Below are 17,469 nucleotides of genomic sequence, written 5' to 3' on the forward strand. Positions count from 1 at the left end.
GAGTACTCTGCATTTGTCTTTATTGAATTTCATCCTATTTACTTCAGATCATTTCTCCAGTTTGTCCAGATCATTTTGAATTTTAATCCTATCCTCCAAAGCACTTGCAACCCCTCTCAGCTTGGTATCATCCGCAAACTTTATAAGTATACTCTGTATGCCATTATACCATACTCTGTATGCCTGTATACCATTGCCCTTACGGCGACCAGGGCGGAGCCATTGAGGCCTGAGTCTATCAACTGACTCTGGTTGGCGACTGGCGAGGTGAGTGCGAGGAACAGTACTGGGAGGAACGGGATCAATGCTGTGACAAGGAGCGGCCCTGCCTGGGCAGGGACTGTCATCTGGGAGACCGTCTGGGTGAAGGTGACCTGGGCCATGGTGATCTTTGATGAGAAGCTTGCCGGTACTGGTGGTACGGGGACCAGTGCCTTGACTCTGGTTTCCCATGTCTTATAGGGGGAAAACGCATTGAGGACCTGGGCCTTCTGGTCGGTGACCTAGGATACAGTGCCGGGGTCCAAGGCTGTGGAGATGTGCCTGTGGTCCGGTGACCAAGGGTGCTCCATTGCTCTGTGAGGCGTTCCCATGATCGGCTTGCCCTTAGATGTCAGGGTCTTAGCTGAACCTGCTGCCTATTGCAGCATCTGCGGTGCCAGTCAGCCTACTTGTTCTTTAGCCTCCAGGGCCGCTTTGGGCAATGAGGACCCTGGGAGAGACCAGGGTCCCCTGCCGCTCCCCAGAGTCAGATTCCTGGCCGGGCTGGGGAATCGACCTCTGCCATAGCCCCGTGAAGCCCAAGGGCAGGCACATGGCCTGACTTCGGTTCTTTCCAAAAGCCCCTTTCCCTTCTGGTGCCAGGAGGGCTCCTCTTCTTTTGCCGCTTCTTAGGCACCGGCGAGGGGGAACAGTGCGGGATGGAGCCCAGTGCTGGCATTGCGCTCTGCACTGAAATCGAAGTGCTCGGTGTGGGGTCCGAGTGGGAGGGCTCTGATGCAGGACGAAGCACAGCCTCCATGAGGAGGGCCCTCAAGCAGATATCCTTCTCCTTTGGGTTCTAGGTCGAAAGTTTTTACAGATTCGACACTTGTCCTTTCTATGGGACTCCCCCAAACACTTCAAACAGCTGTCAGGGGGGTCACCGATAAGCATCGGCCTGCTGCATGACAAGCATGGTTTGAAGCTGGGAGAATGGGGCCTGCCCTGCTCTGAGGCAAAGTCCCAGCTGGGACGCTAACTACCAAACTAACGTTAACACTTAACTTAGTATCTACAAACTATATACAAAGAAGATAAACAAAGGCTGTAAAGAACCGCTAATGCTCTTGCAATTTGCAAGACAAGGCGCTCCAACCAACCGTCATGGGCGGTAAGAAGGAAGCGAGAGGGCATAGGGTTGGCAGCACCTAATATACCAACGCATGAATGCAGCACTCAAGGGGGCGCCGCAGACGACTCTATGGATACTGCTAAGGCAAAAGTCTCCGACAACTGTGCACATGGGCGCACACACACCTAGAATGGAATCGACACGAGCAAGCACTTGAAGAAGAATAGCATTTTACAAAAAGCTACCATCCAAAGCATTTTTCTCAGAAAGTTTTAAATTAAATTTCTTCCCCACTCTGTTCAACTCCTTCCTTGAAATCAGTCTCCTCAAAAGACCTGTGTTCCTACACTATACATGCACAGTGCTTTGTTGTTGTAGGGATGCTGATGAACCTTGAAATGTTGCTATTATTTTTATTGAAGTAAAAGCATTAAGCACTAATTCTGGAAACAAAACAAAAGAAAACCACCCACCAGCCAAAACTACTGTTTCTTCTTTGTTTGCAAAGTCCATGTAACTGGAACTGTGGGTCTTAACTTTTTGCTCCTGGACATGAGAGGAAAGCATCAGAATGAGAGCAAACCCGCCACATGTAATTTCCCACCTCTCCTGCTCACAGACTCTCTATTCCTTGCATGGTCAGTAAGAAGGTTTTTTCCCCCTATGTTGAAAAACATATGAATTGTCATCTTTGCAACACTGGGTTCCTGCAGGCTGAATATTGTTTTTCTGCTAAGCAGTGCAGAGCCGATACAAACTCAAAAAGGCAAGTTCCAGTGTCTGTGAAAATAATACATCTTGCATCATCATTGACCAGGCTTAATAGAGAGGTTTGTGATATTAAATTTGCAATACGCAGTAATGAGAGTTCATGGCAAGGTTAGTGGCATCTCAGTCTAGAGGGTGAGTTCCGGCCACAAGTGAAAAGGCATTTGGTAGTTTCATCAGAGTCCCTAGTGGCCAGTGATGCATGTCACAACACTCACACACAATTCAGCATGGTTGCTATAGTAGTTCCTGCTGTACAAAAGAAATCAACGGCTTAGCATAATATATAACCATTATACATTCACATTAGGAGCATTCAGCTACCTCCCTCTATTTTTTCTTTTGGGGTTGATAATTGGATTATAGATAGGGTTACCATACGTCCTCTTTTTCCCGGACACGTCCGGCTTTTCGGCAGTCAAACCCCCGTCCGGGGGGAATTGCCAAAAAGCCGAACATGTCCAGGAAAATGGCGGCTCTGTTTAAGAGCCGGGCTGCCTGAACGCTACCGGCTTTGGGCAGCCCCGTGCCTCCAGACCCTGCGCCGCTGGAGCCCGGGAGGGGAAGTGCCCGGCTGGGGGCGCAGGGTCTGGAGGCAGGGGGGCTGCCCGAAGCCGGTAGCGCTTGGGCAGCCCGGCTCTTAAACAGAGCCGGGGCGGCTGGAGCCTCCAGCCGCCGGGGCTGTGTGTAACTGACACAGTGTCAGTTACACAGAGCCCCAGCCGCTGGAGGCCCTGTTTAAGAGCCGGGCTGCCCGAGAGCTACCGGCTTCGGGCAGCCCCGTGCCTGGAGACCCTGCGCCGCCGGAGCCCGGGACGGGAAGTGCCCGGCTGGGGGCGCAGGGTCTGGAGGCATGGGGGCTGCCCGAAGCCGGTAGCGCTTGGGCAGCCCGGCTCTTAAACAGAGCTGGGGCGGCTGGAGCCTCCAGCCGCGGGGGCTCTGTGTAACTGACCCAGTGTCAGTTACACAGAGCCAAAGAGGAGCAAAGCCTCCAGCCGCAGGGGCTCTGTGTAACTGACACAGTGTCAGTTACACAGAGCCCCAGCCGCTGGAGGCTCTGTTTAAGAACCGGGCTGCCCGAGAGCTACCGGCTTCGGGCAGCCCCCCTGCCTCCAGACCCTGCGCCCCCAGCCGGGCACTTCCCCTCCTGGGCTCCGGTGGCGCAGGGTCCGGAGGCACGGGGGCTGCCCAAAGCCGGTAGCGCTGGGGCAGCCCGGCTCTTAAACAGAGCCTAAGAGGAGCAGAGCCTCCAGCTCCTCTTCGGCTCTGTGTAACTTATACAGTGTAAGTTACGCAGAGCCGCCGGAGCCCCGGAGGGGAAGTGCCCGGCTGGGGGCACAGGGTCCAGAGGCATAGGGGCTGCCCAAAGCCCGAGCGCTACCGGCTTCACGGTTTGCTGGGCAGCCTCCAGACCCTGCGCCCCCGGCTGGGCGCTTCCCCTCCCGGGCTCCAGCTGCGCTGGGGAAGCGCCGGCTGGGGGCGCAGGGTCTGGGGGCTGCCCGGGAAACCGTGATGCTGGTAGCACTGGGGCAGCCCTTTCCCCCTGGCTGGGAGTGGGAGGGAGGAGGGGGCGGAGTTAGGGTGGGGAAGGGGCGGAGTTGGGGCGGGGCTAGGGGTGGGGAATGGGCGGGGCCATGGCCTGTGGAGGGTCCTCTTTTTTTATTTATGAGATATGGTAACCCTAATTATAGAGGACAAGGTGAGGAGGGTTAACTGGTGGTCATCTGTACTGACATATGCTGATATTTATTATGCATTTGTTTTCCAATTCTAACTTTAAAAAGAAATGATAGAAAAGAAGTGCAGAAGTGGGGTTGGACTGATGCAGGTTAGGAATGAATCACACTGACATAGTTTTCATCTCTCTGTATTTTAAAAGGATGGGTTTCAATATAATGATAGTATATAATGATTTTAATTTGTCCTTATTATGTTGTACAGAACTTCAAGTACCTGTGGCAAAAGGGTGCTTTATAAATTCATTTGTTATTGTTAAAAGGCTTTAGGGAAGTTGAGTTCCTGCAAACATACTATGCCACAATTTATTCTTAATATTTGTATTCAGATAGTGCCTTTATCCAGGCTACAAGGCTCTCATTTTCATACAATCAATTTAAATAAAAAAATTAGCACCTCTTTACAATAGACAGAGCACTTGGGACACTACACTTACCAATAATTCAACAGCTATGCTGTGAAATCTGTTGTCATCTAGAAGAATTTTCGATCCTACACTGTGGGATTTTGCAATCTTCAATAGAATTGAGAACACGGAAGGCTTTGCACTAGAAGGGAAACCACTGCACATTGCAAACATGTGGTCCAGGTTTTGCAAACAAATAGTAACATTTCCCCTCAAAAAACATTCCCTCCTTCTTCAAAACACGAAACACCCCCCATTCCAAATGCATCAAAAGTCATTGTTTATGACATCTAGTCTGGGTTTCTACATGTTACTACCAAAAAAGATAAGACAATGTTCCTAAATGCAGAGTAAAATAAATCAGCTTACTAAGTGCTTTGAGATCCAGAAAAGGGATGTAAGAGCTGAGTGTTAATATTAGTCATCTGCTTCATATAAAACAATATGTGAGTTTGGTGAATGGTACAAGAGGTGAAATCAGCAAGTAATTTCTAGTTTAAGTGCTTCATTGATGCCAATTGCATCAGATACAGTCTGACATTCTATTACAATCAATTTGATATAGTAGCAGAGGAACCTGAGAAGGGAGGAGCGTGCCTATCGGTGAAGTAACAAAATACAAGCTTTAGGAGAGTACCAATCATGGGCCATGTTTTTAGATGAGCACATGTAACCCATGCCTGCTGGGTGTGGTGCTCTGTCCCCCTGCAGTGGTATCTAGACCACCTAGAGATTGATGAGTCTGCTACAGCCTTGGCTCAGAGCCATGTGGCTTTTAGCTCACGCAGTAGAGGCTCATACACCAGGCCTCAGAAGTCCCAGGTTCTATCATGCCCGCTGACGACCAGAGTCTGTCGGCATTACACAAGCACACTTCATGCACTCAACCCCGATGTGTAAACACCCCAACTTGTGAGCACCCGGGTATCTGCACCTGACTATTTGTGAGCCTACGTTGGCACATATGCATCTGAAAACCTTTCCCTGTAATTCTGTAAATGGGCAAGGTGCAGACATGTCTCCTGGACGTTGAGAAAGGGAAGAGAAATCACAAATTCAGTTCCTTAGCATGAGGCATTACCAATGATTGATACAAGGCAGCTTCCATTAAAAACAAATCCACTCAGTTTTCGGCAAACGGTTTCTTTTTTTACACTGACATAAAATTCTAATACTTGACACCAACTGAGTGAATTCCACAAGCACATGAGCCCTTATTAGGAAAAAAGTAAACAGTCAATGAGCATCTCCATTTTGTTGCAACTCAGTGACAAGTTACAACCACCATGAAATCACACCGAAACAGAAGCTATCCCTGAAGAATAGATTAGAGCAGCAAACTGCATTTACAGTAATGACTGAATTTATTAGTATGCCTCCCACAGTGTGGATTTCCTCTATACAGCTTTCTTCAATGGAGCCAAGAAACTTCATATTAAATTGCATGGCACAGAATGTGTATGGAGGGGGATGGGGGAGGGGAAGAAGGAGAAGAAGATGCTAGCAAAATGATTTTTAAATGCCTTTTTTAATGTAGCAATACTCAATGAAAAACCATCCACATTTGCATGGTTTGTTAGCTGTAAGTCAAGAGTTTAAAAAGGGCTAATTTTTAAAAGAGAAGCCAAAGAATTTAAGGGCAAGCAGTGAAAATGTGCAATTCTAAAGAGATGAATCTGACTGAGAATCTTGTAGGCTCCACTTGAGAGAAAAGCAAAATGGCAGAAAGACAAAACCATCACGTTTCAAACACAAATGAATTCCTCTGCCTCCCATCCCATGCCTAATTTCCTCTTCTTTATTTCCAATAAATAGGTGTCTTTTATAAATAAGAAATATAACTATCAGAAATATTAGAGAAAGGAAAAAGAAAAAAGCACTAAGACACCACTCAAATACTCAGTGTATAAAAGCAGTTTCTAGTAAAAGTCAAAGTTTTTTTTTTTTTTTAAATGAGTGTTATGGTATGCTAAAGGAATGATTCTGTATAATACCTGCTAGGTTCTTTTTACCCAGGTTCTCTTTTATTCCCAAATTCCCGTCCCTCTGTTTCTGCATCTGTATCTCTCATTAGCTTCCACTTACACCTTTGGATGCCTGCTATGCCAGGCAGGCAGAAATACTGCATCACTGCAGGTTTCACCACAGTGAAAGCCCTGCTGTGCTGACCGTTATCTGGTGTCTTTGATTCTAGTTCAGTGATGCAAAGTTGACGAACACTTTCCCTGGGATTAACGCTATGGAGAATAGCTCCTTTCCTTGGCACTGAGAACAGCCAATCTGTCAATTAACATGCTGGAAGTTCCTGATCCGACTACCAGTGCTAAAGATCAAAAAGCTGCCCCTGAAAACAAGCATGCTTATCACAGGCCCACCACAGTGGAGTCCACAGCTTTATAATATTTCTGGTTTCTAGATAAGGCTGCTAAGATGAACCTTACAGAACACTTTATTTCAATGGTGATGAAACAATGGCACAGCAGGTATCTTCTGTTTGTGGTGCACCCACAATTTGTGTCTTGCAACCACTTTGCCTATCTCCCAAGGCAAATACCCCCCCCTCCCTGTTTGTTATATTTTAGAAGAAAACTAAGAAATTAGATTATGTGCATGAACACTCTAGAGATAGTCACGCCTTTTTTTAAACTATAATTAACCTTTCAAGCCTCCTAAAGCCCCCTAATATCTTAGCACTAATTCTCTTCTGTGACTGTGCTTTGTATATCAGAAGTAGCCTGTGTACCATGTGATGTGGCTTCTGTCTGCCTAAGTGCTCTTTAATTGCGGGGGTCAGAATTTACTTAGGAAAAAAATGAGGAATCATTCCTAAGCAGATTTTGTAGAGAAACTGGATCAATTGTGCTACACGCCTTTGAGTCAAGCCCTTGCCAATTGAACAGCAGGGGAAACTCACTGTATGTAACCTACACCCACATCTAGTCATTATGAATTATACTGCATCTCACAAAGGAAAAGGTTTTAAAGAGCGCCTGAACAGTCAAGTCCATTTAGAATTCTCTGATGTCTTAAGCTATTAAAATAATAACACACACACACACACACACACACACACACACACACACACACACACACCTTGTTTTTGAACCCTCAAACACTCCCTTCTTCAAAATAGCCCCCTTGGCATAAGTTAGTTTGGAAGATACAAGGCATTCACATTGATAATCAACTGCAATTCAAGCTAATGGGTGCATCTGATGAAGGCAGTCAGTAGTCCTACAAGAAATGCTCTATAACCGCCTTTATGATTTAATCCATTCACACTTGCATCTAACATCCATGAATCATAATTAAATTACAGCAGCTGAGTTCATTTCCACCTCTCCCCCTACACTTTGAGGGATAATCACAGACAATTAATCCCAAGTCCCTGCAAATATTACAAGTGTTCAGTGTTGTGGGGATAAGCAGGTTTCACTTTCCTATCTAGTTCAACATGGACAAGTTCAACGCATGTTAGGTCAAAAGATCAACAGGGCCAGATAAAATCTGAATGCCCCATATATCCTGACAGTCCTTCAAAATGCCTCTGCAGAACCTGAAATAACTTTATCGATTATTGTTCTGCGGCCTAATGAATCCTGGACCAAGCGGACACAAAACAGATGTCCGAGCATGCCCCTGTATAATGTTGTTGATGATCCTCTATTCACAGTTAATAACCTGGCACACATTTGCTTCCTTCCTCTCTGGATGGCTTCTAAAGAGTCTGGGCCAAGTAATTCAGGTCACTGGCAAGCTGCTTAATTAATCCTAGACCAAGCAACTACAGCCCATATCGAAAGCTGTGCTTCAAGGATGCCACTTATTTGCTATGTGCAGAACACCTCTGTCTATACTACGCCACAACGTGGACTACAGGGGTGTATATTGCAGAGTGCACCCCTATAGTCCCCACTTTGGCACAGCGTAGACAAGCACTAAAATTTTGTGAAGTCCATCAAAGGTGCTGTATATATGAGGACAGATAAAATAACCACTAGAGAAAATATGTAAATTTAAATCCCCTGGCTAATTTCGCAATACACTTTCCTACATATATGCTTACATAAGCCAGGTCAGCAGGTAATGGGAAGGTTGGAACTGTCCTTTAGAAATGCTTAATTATTGCAAGTGGAGCGTGCAAAAAATTACAGGCAGCAGCATGCAAAGATGGTAAATCCTGCTTTCTGCACAGGCTTAGTCTTAATTTTGAAGTGTATCTTAATAGAGCCAGTCACCTTAGAAAGACAGGACCATTTCAGGCACTCTTCTGCATAGGCTATTTAGAAAAGGGGGGGGGGGGGAAAGCAGCAACAGAATGAAATTTTGAAGTGATGATGAGAAAAAGTGGCCCCTAGAGTATTTCTATGTAATTGCTTTTTATGCAAAGTCCTTTTCCAGGCAGCAATGCCAATGGTGACAGAGATTCAAATCACCTGTCTTACTACTGGAGAAGTGGTCAAAAAAATGAAAAATTGTGGTCATCGTACAGCTGTAGCTGTTCAATATTATGATTTTGGACTGCTGTGAAGAGAGATCAGATTAATCCCTTTTATCTGCCAAGCAATCCTCAAGGTCAAAGAGGAAATTTTGAAGGCAACACTTAGCTAAAGTCTATTGCTGTTTTTATTTGGTTGCAAGTACAAACCTTGAATATTATACACAAAATGACAATTACAGACTAGCCCTCCATACCCAAACCCTATCCCACTAAACCTCAACCCCTGCATCTGGAGCCTCCCTGCACGCAGACCCTCTGCCTCCAGACCCCCATCCCTGCACCCAGACCACCACCCACTGAGCTCCCTCCACTCAAACCCCCACCCTGATGCCCCACATCCAGACCCCCCGCCACTGAGACCCCCACACCAAGACCCCTCCACTGAGCCCCAACTACCTTCACCTGGAAGCCCCTGCAGAGTCCCCTTGCCCCTGGAACCCCCCCAACAAACCTCTGTGCATCCAGATCCCCCCACACCTAGAGTCCCCATTTAGCTGCCTGCACCCAGATTGTTCCACACAGAATCCTCTCACCCCACACCTGGATGCACCCACACTGAGCCCCTCCACAGTTGGATCCTGCCTGTTGAGCCTACGTGCTCACACCTGGTGCGCCTGGCACAGAGCCCCACGGTGTTTCTGGGGCAGGCCCAGGCCTTGTGCTGCGTCAGGGTTGGGTGCAGCCTCACTGCTGAGTCCGTGTCCTGGGGGGGGCGGGGGGGGAGGGGGGGGAGGAGGAGGAGGAAAGGGGGTTGCAGGGTGATATCCCACCTTCATGCACCCAGTGGCCTGTGCTCCCCACTGCCATGCTGGAGCCTCTGCATTTATTTATTCACAAATAAATCTTGCAGAATTTTAAAATATTGTGCCCAGAATTTTTTATTTTTTTGCGCAGAAAGCCCTCAGAAATAATATATACACAAAAAACAGAGGCATCTGTAAGCTTTTCAGACCATGGACTGTATCTTCATATGTTTGTACAATGCCTAGATACTGTAGGGCTCCGATCCTGCCTGCAGCCTCTGGGTGCGAGTAAGTTGGATTATTGTAGTCAGCATTTCTATGGCCAACAGGGTGACTATAGCAAAACCTCCTTAGATCAGCAGACAGGGAAATCATGTCTTCTTTCAACACTGTAAACCAATGACACTGCCTCGTAACCATTCAGAACACATAACTTGGACTACGTGATAATAATTGCTTTGGTTGAGCTGTCCTAAAGTCTTATGCAATCAATTTGGAAACAGCAGCAACTACAAATCCCAAGATATTGATTATGTATTTTGCAATAATTTGTCTATGCCTCTACGCAATTGCTGTTTCCTGAGTATTTATACAATATGCAGAAAAATCAAGTGGTTAAGGTATGGGAATTCAGATCCAATGAACAAGTATTACCGTGGCTTTGAATCACAATTCTGATAAACACTTTAACAGCATTATTCTGTAATGATTAAAACACAGTACAGGGAGTCAGGAGATGAGAGTTCTATGCCTGGCTCTAATCTTTAAATGATGTGACCTTGGAACAGTCACTTATCTTTGCATCTCAGGCTTTAGCCATCTGCAATGCTTACCTGTCATATAAAGTTGTTGTGAGATATAGTTCATTAATGTATGGAAAGCTTTTTAAAAATAGTTTGGGTGAACTTATTTCCCAGATAATTTGCATTTCAGTTTTATGCAAGTCTTCTATAAAACTGTCAGCGTACACATTTTAAAAAGTTACTTTGGGAAGGATATATATTTTAATTGCTATAATTTAACCTTTGTGCAAGATCTTTAATTTCTGAGATCAAATGAGATCTACATTTGCTGTAATAGCAGTATATAATTTAAGTCAAGTTCTTCAGGAATATGTATTTCCAAGTATTTAAACTCTGTCTAAGCCTTTTAAATTTAAAGAGTTCTCTAAATATGCCTGACCAAAGTTAGCTATTCCTATTAGCAATATTTCTGATATACTGCAATAGTTTTTCATACCTCTATTTGCACACTTATGCAGAGGGAATTCAGATACCCTATATTTGGGGTCCACAGTAGCACCTGCCAGCATGCCTGGTCCCAGATACTGCTTGGTGAAAGTCAATGCTAATAAGAGGCTGCACATGTGGACTGAATGAAGTCGGTATAAGAGCTGTGCTCTAATAAGGAACTGCATAAATAGGGTTGGGGAGGTCAAATAGACTAGATTTAAGCTCTATTTTCTGACAAGACTACATGGAGAGTGCAGATACTTTGGATTTAGAGGCTTTCAGATATAGCCAAGAGTGGCTTGGCTAGTGAAGCTTTAAGGGTTTCACTGATAGAGGACTAGCTGCTGTTTAACCAGGGCCGGCTCCAGGCACCAGCACAGAAAGCAGGTGCTTGGGGCGGCCAAAAGTCTTCTTTGGTCTGCCGAATTGCCGCCGAATGAAGTGGCGCGGTAGAGTTGCTGCTGAAGTGCCGCCAATCGCGGCTTTATTTATTTATTTTTTCCCCTTTCTTTGCCGCTTGTGGCGGCAAAAAAGCTGGAGCTGGCCCTGTGTTTAACGTCTGGTTTTTTTATAGGGACAGTTTGACTCTAAGGTAGGTTTAAGGAGGCAAATATGCAAAATTTGGATACTACACAAGCCCAAGTTTGCTGATCTTCAGAGCATACAAGGAAGGCCTGCCTCTTTTCTCAGTCTTCTTGCCTGCAAAGAGTGATTGTGGGGTCAGTATATTTAAGGAGGGAATATCATTTTGGTCTTTCGTATTTTTCAATATTATGATGGCGCCATCAGTTTTTGCCTAATGTAAAGACTTTTCCTGTCCTTTGTGGTTATAAAGAAAACCTTCTGAATTTGACAGGATGCAGGGCAGTCTCTGCACACACACAAAATTAATAGCTCCGAGAGCGATGAACTAGCTCATTCTTCTAAAGGGTGCGTTATCTCTGAAGCTTCCCGGACAATAAATTAAATATCAACACTACTACATTACATAATGCTGCTTTACCGCATTATATCTGAATTCATGTTATATCGGGTCGTGTTATATCGGGGTAGAGGTGGTCTAATATCTGACACACAAACCAATTTTGGTTCATTAATTTCCAGTTCACGTCTTCTGTTTTTATTAAGCACCATTTCAGCATAGTACTTGAATTATATGGTATTGTTATGTTTCCACTAATTTAGTCTCACTGTCTGGTTCTCTTGCACCTGTTTAGAACATTCTTTATTGAAAATAACTTGACCTACTTTCCATGGTAAATTCTTAAGCAAGCAAAAGTTACAGACCAATTGTCATAATAGGTCTCTGACCTCCCATATCCTGGCACACACTAAGAAGGGGAGAATGTGGGACTGACAGGCAACCCCTCTGCCCTTGTTCTTCCCTGTCCTCCTGCCACTTACCTACACGTCCCCTTTCCAATGTCCCTCCCTTCTCACTGTCCCTACCACCCATCCCCATTTATCCCTCTCTCCCCATAATTCCCCCTCGCCTTGATTCATTCTGAAATCGCTCACCTGTTCTCCCCATTCCTCCCCCTAAAATGCCCCTTCGTATCAGCAAGAATTCACGTCCCTTTTAAAAACAAAAAAAAGTTTGTTTACATTCCTCCAAACCCTCCCCCTAACCGCTAAATAGATTTTAGCAATATGCCTCTCAGCCTTTTCCAAACTTCCGCTCAAGGTAGGACTTGAACTGTCACTGGGAAGGGGAGTGGCCTTTAGAGACTGAACTTAGGGTTACCATATTTTGTGCCTCCAAATGGAGGACACTCCACGGCCCCCGGCCCCGCCCCCAGCCCCGCCCACACCCCTGCCCGGCCCCGCCCCCAGCCCCGCCCACAATGCTGCCCAACCCCGCCCCCTCCCCAAAGTCTCCGCCCCCTCCCCTGCTTCCCGCGAATATTTGATTCGCGGGAAGCCTGAAGCAGGTAAGGGAGGTGTGGGGGGAGGAGGCGCGGCCCAGGCTGGCCCCCCGGCGTTTCCAGCCTGGGTCAGCTCGGGCCCTGGGGTGCCGGCCCCGGCCGACCACCCCCGGCCCGCCCAGCACTGCCGGCCCCCGGCGGCCCGGCGCACCCCCCGGCTCCCGGCCCCGCGGGCCCGGCCGACCCGGCTCCCCGCCGGCCCGGCTCCCCGCCGGCCCGGCCGACCCGGCTCCCCGCCGGCCCGGCCGACCCGGCACCCCGCCCGGCCCGGCTCCCCGCCGGCCCGGCCGACCCGGCACCCCGCCCGGCCCGGCCGGCCCGGCGCCCGGCCCGGCCCGGCCGGCCCGCCCGGCGCCCCGCCGGCCCGGCGCCCCGCCGGCCGGGGTCCCCGCGGGCCCGGCCGACCCGGCTCCCCGCCGGCCGGGGTCCCCGCCGGCCCGGCCGACGCGGCTCCCCGCCGGCCCGGCCGACCCGGCTCCCCGCCGGCCGGGGTCCCCGCGGGCCCGGCTGACCCGGCTCCCCGCCGGCCCGGCTGACCTCCCGATTTTCCCGGACATGCCCGGCTTTTGGGGATTTCCCCCCGGACGGGGATTTGAGCCCCCAAAAGCCGGACATGTCCAGGAAAATCCGGACGTATGGTAACCCTACTGAACTCCAACCTGAGCCACAATATTTACACTGTTATTTTTAGTGCCAGGGCATGAGCCCACGTCTCTGACCTGGGGTTTGATATGCTCTGCTATGGATTTTAAAACGCAATTTAGACTTCTCCTGTGAGGCTTCCAACCTAGACCCTGCTCCACTCCTGAGCTCATTTGTTAGGTACAATTTCTGTATATGATTTTTGCTTATTTGTGATTTAAGAATTTGTTGCCATTGAATTTCTGGCAGCATAACAGTTATTTCTAGAAAATACAAGCTCGACTGAATAAATTCATGCATTATTCCATGGTTCATTAAAATACGTATCCTACCATTCTTTTTAAAACCAGGGTCTAGCTTAAATTAAGGGTGAAAAACGTCAGTGAAGCAGGAACCTGATGTGTCTATTTTATGCTACTAATTTTTCCCCTTTCAGTTTATATGACTTCTAGAATCATAAAAATGGGTCAGTCTGCTGCAGCAGAATAGGAACCATTTATTTAGCATTTAAGGATTATGGTCACTTTTAACATTTTAATTTTAATAGTCAAAATAATCCCATTCTTTTGGCAGTCAGATGAATGACTTTTCTGTGGTATATTAATAGAGATATAAGCATCTTTATGAGAATTCAGCTACTAGAAAAGGTGGAACAAGTGTATCATTTACTCTGTGTGGACTTGGTGCTCTGGCTAGGAGAACACATTTATATGCTAGGAACCATGTAATGTGCCGATCATTTGAGCATAAATAACTCATTAACACACTATCCAGTACTAACTCTCTCAAATTTCAGGCCACCTGCAATCCTCAGTGCAAAGAAGGAAAGATGAATTCCCTTTCCATTGCCAAAGCCTCATCCAACTTCTGAGTGCCAACACCCTCTCCACTTCCCTCGCTCCAACCTCTCTACATACCTTTCTGGATCAAACTTCAACAATACTTTATCCAGCTGCCAAAACATCCAGCTTTCCCCAAAGGTCTACATTAACTATTAATATTAAAACCTCTGCTACTCTAAATATTTGGGGTACATAAACATTTGTAGGTTAATACCAACATAAACAACACTGCAATGATTGCTTTAGTCATATTCATATTTAATCTACCACAGTCCTCCAGATTTTAATTTACCTGAACCTGTGGCAGAATTTCCAGTTTGCTGTATCACGGTGCAGCAGAAACAGCGTTCTCTGGCCTGTATAGCTTATACCAGTTCTCAGAATGATATTAGCTGTACTGGCAAAAGGAATTTTTTGTCAATATAACTGTCCACACTGGAGCTTTTGCCAGCATAGACGTGTCTGTTAAGGGTGTGATTCTTTCTCACTCCTAGCCAACATAGCTATGCCAGCAAAACTTTTAAGTGTAGACCAGGCGAGTATGGGGCATGCTACTTTCCAACCAGGGGATTTCCAGGAGGTATGTTGCAGAATCAACTCTCTAACGGACCTCCTTTCTAACCTCTATCGAGCTATACCTATACTACAGTTTGTGACCCTACTGCAAGTCATGTGAGCTGTCAGTTAACTTGAGTTGGCTAAAATTTGTGCTAATCTAGACACTCCACAAATATTAGTTCCAAGACACAAACGTTTGTGGTTTACCCTAAGCAGAGTCCTAGATGGGGCACTGTCCAAATATAGGATTTCTCTGGACCATTATCAGATCAGAGTAGGTTGGTGGGTAACTAAAAGTTTTACTTGAAGTTAGTCTGTATTTCAGTAACTGCACACTGCTATTTTACACACAATGTTCCAGTTAAAAGATCTTTCACTATGCTCATTCTCTTTATTTTTTTAATTCCAAGATGATGTTTCCACCTGTTGGGCCCCATTTGACTTAAAACACCTAAAATACATGATCTCAACTACAAACTAAGGCTGATCTCAGTTAACAAGAGCATCTAAGAGCAGAGATGCAAGTTGAATTAGAGCATGTAATAGTCTTTTAAAATCTTTCAGTATAAGCCCCCATTCACACCTTAATGCTCCCAGAACAGTAATGGCTCAAAGTTATAACTTACTGGTAAAAAGTTTCACCTTTTAGCTGATTAAATAATCTATAGCTTTTTTATACAGAATGGGAGTTTTCATTAGGATTTGAAAACTTTAAATTAGTTTGTGATGTGATATGTTCCCAGTCTTACCAATGAGTTTTACAAAAATTACTAATCTGAAAAAACCTTCAGACTCAAAACAAGTATGCAACTGTAACAGATTAAAAAAAGTCATCTTTTTATGGGCAATACAGAAACAATGAACTTCAGTTTTACAGTGCAAATTTTCAGATCATTTGGTGGATTAGTTAAGCATCGTAGGAAGGTGAAAAAAGAAGGGGATGGTTATGCATGTTTAACAGATTACATTGTTATAATGGTTCTCAGCTAAGTACTGCATTATTCATCTGCTATTGCTGGCTCATTCTGGAAGGCGTTTTCCATGTGATGATGGTGGGATACAAGGTAGACATTATTTGATTAGGAATTATACCACTGTGTGCCCTCTCTTATAGATAGTTTACACAAGAAGGACTGGGCCTTATTCTTGGTCACAAGTAAAAGTATGTTCTATCTGGACTTAAAAAAAAAAAAAAAAGCATTTGAAGAGAATCTGCACTGAAGTTATTTTAATTCTCTGACTCAGCTTTGAGGGATTCAGAAGTAGAAGGCAAAAGTCAGCATTGGGTCAAGGGAGAAGAAACTAGATTTTCACATATATTTATGAAAATTCAGAGATCTATCCCAAACTGAAATGGAATGGTCAAGTTTCTTCCCTTCAATATGATGAACCCTGCGGGGCCCCTTTCCAATGCTCACCAATAGCTCCCTCCTTGTCTTGGATGTCGGAGAAGAAATAATAAGTATTGTAAGAGTGCATGGCAGCTCACAGCCCAATGCAGAGTCCTTGCCGAGCACAGCTTATGATCTTTGTGGTTCAGATATTAAGGTTTCCAAAAATTGCCAGGGGAGCGTTATTTCTTCTTTTCCTCTCTCCACTTGTCGCTGCTAAGGGGGGCTGCTTCTCATGTTTCATTATGCCCCAGACCAATAAGAGCAAGATGATCTCTTGACTAAATCTGTACTGAGGACTTCATAAGAGCAGGAAATGACTTTAATGCCAAAAGGTTGAGAATCACTGATACTAGAGTGATCTTGGTTCTTCTGTTCCCATTGGAATGAGACTGCACATCCCTACTTTCAGCAACAATTTTCCTATCTGTTGTAAAATATACAAAAAGATAGAGCATCCCATGTCCCAGCATCATGGCTAAAAGTCCTATCAAAGTGACCCCCCAAAGGCTCCAAGTCCATCCCTGTTGCAGGTCTGGAGGATAAAAAGCTACTCACCCCAAACTTTGATTTCTGATCACTAAAAGTAGCATTTAACAAATTGATAAGATTTGTATAACGAAGCCTAAAAAGTTGAAAGCAACCATTTGCTGAATGCACTGAATCACGAGATAAATTACGTAGAATACTATGTAGGAAATACATAAAGTAGAAGGGAACACACACTTTAGATCTGAATGTTATCTTAGTCAATTAGTGATGTTTAGAGTCTGTGGATCTGTTAAAACAGCCTGAAAAATTCAAACAGGAAGTAAATTTCAGCATATTTTTCCTTACACCTAACAGAGGACAAATCCAAAATCCCTCTTTTTCCACAAACAGCTGCAAGTTAAAACCTTCTCATGAGAAGAGAGGAAACACATGATTTTAGTGCACTTTTTATCCGTCAGAAAAGCCTTGCTGAACAGCTTCAAGTTTGAACATCCTGTTTTAATGGTATTCCACCACCGGGAAAAAAAAATCCAGCAAGCTCACAAGTGTTTAATACCTTTATCAAGAGAAGCTCCAGCCATGTGGTAAAAGCTCAAAGCTGTGTCCACATCATTTATATTCTTCAGAAAAGTAAAAAAGCTTTCCACCTCCTCAAACGTCAGCCCCTGCAATAGAAGGAACACTTTTTTTTTAAATGGTTAAAGTAAGGAGACAAATAATGAAATAATGTTGATAGGAAAAAAGTCCCAGTGAGAGCAAAGATGATAGGTATGTCCAAATGGGAATTCATGTATGACTCTCCATAGTGCATTATATTAAATCATGAGATGGATGGCAGGAGAGAGATCACTTGATCGTTACCTGTTAGGTTCACTCCCGCTGGGGCATCTGGCATTGGC

At 45.5% G+C, this 17,469-nt stretch overlaps 1 protein-coding gene across 4 annotated transcripts in view; it reads right to left on the reverse strand.

Annotated features, from left to right (window-relative positions):
- MICU1 (mitochondrial calcium uptake 1) overlaps positions 1 to 17,469 on the reverse strand; it is a 228,532-nt gene that overhangs the window by 10,974 nt on the left and 200,089 nt on the right. For all 4 annotated transcript variants that reach the window (XM_065552023.1, XM_065552022.1, XM_065552021.1 and 1 more), the window contains one exon: positions 17,127 to 17,235. In XM_065552023.1, coding sequence (XP_065408095.1) covers positions 17,127 to 17,235 — 109 coding nt within the window. The remainder of the gene's footprint in view (positions 1 to 17,126; positions 17,236 to 17,469) is intronic.

The sequence above is a fragment of the Chrysemys picta genome, chromosome 7 (genome assembly GCF_011386835.1).
Source record: "Chrysemys picta bellii isolate R12L10 chromosome 7, ASM1138683v2, whole genome shotgun sequence".
Classification (NCBI taxonomy): domain Eukaryota; kingdom Metazoa; phylum Chordata; order Testudines; family Emydidae; genus Chrysemys; species Chrysemys picta.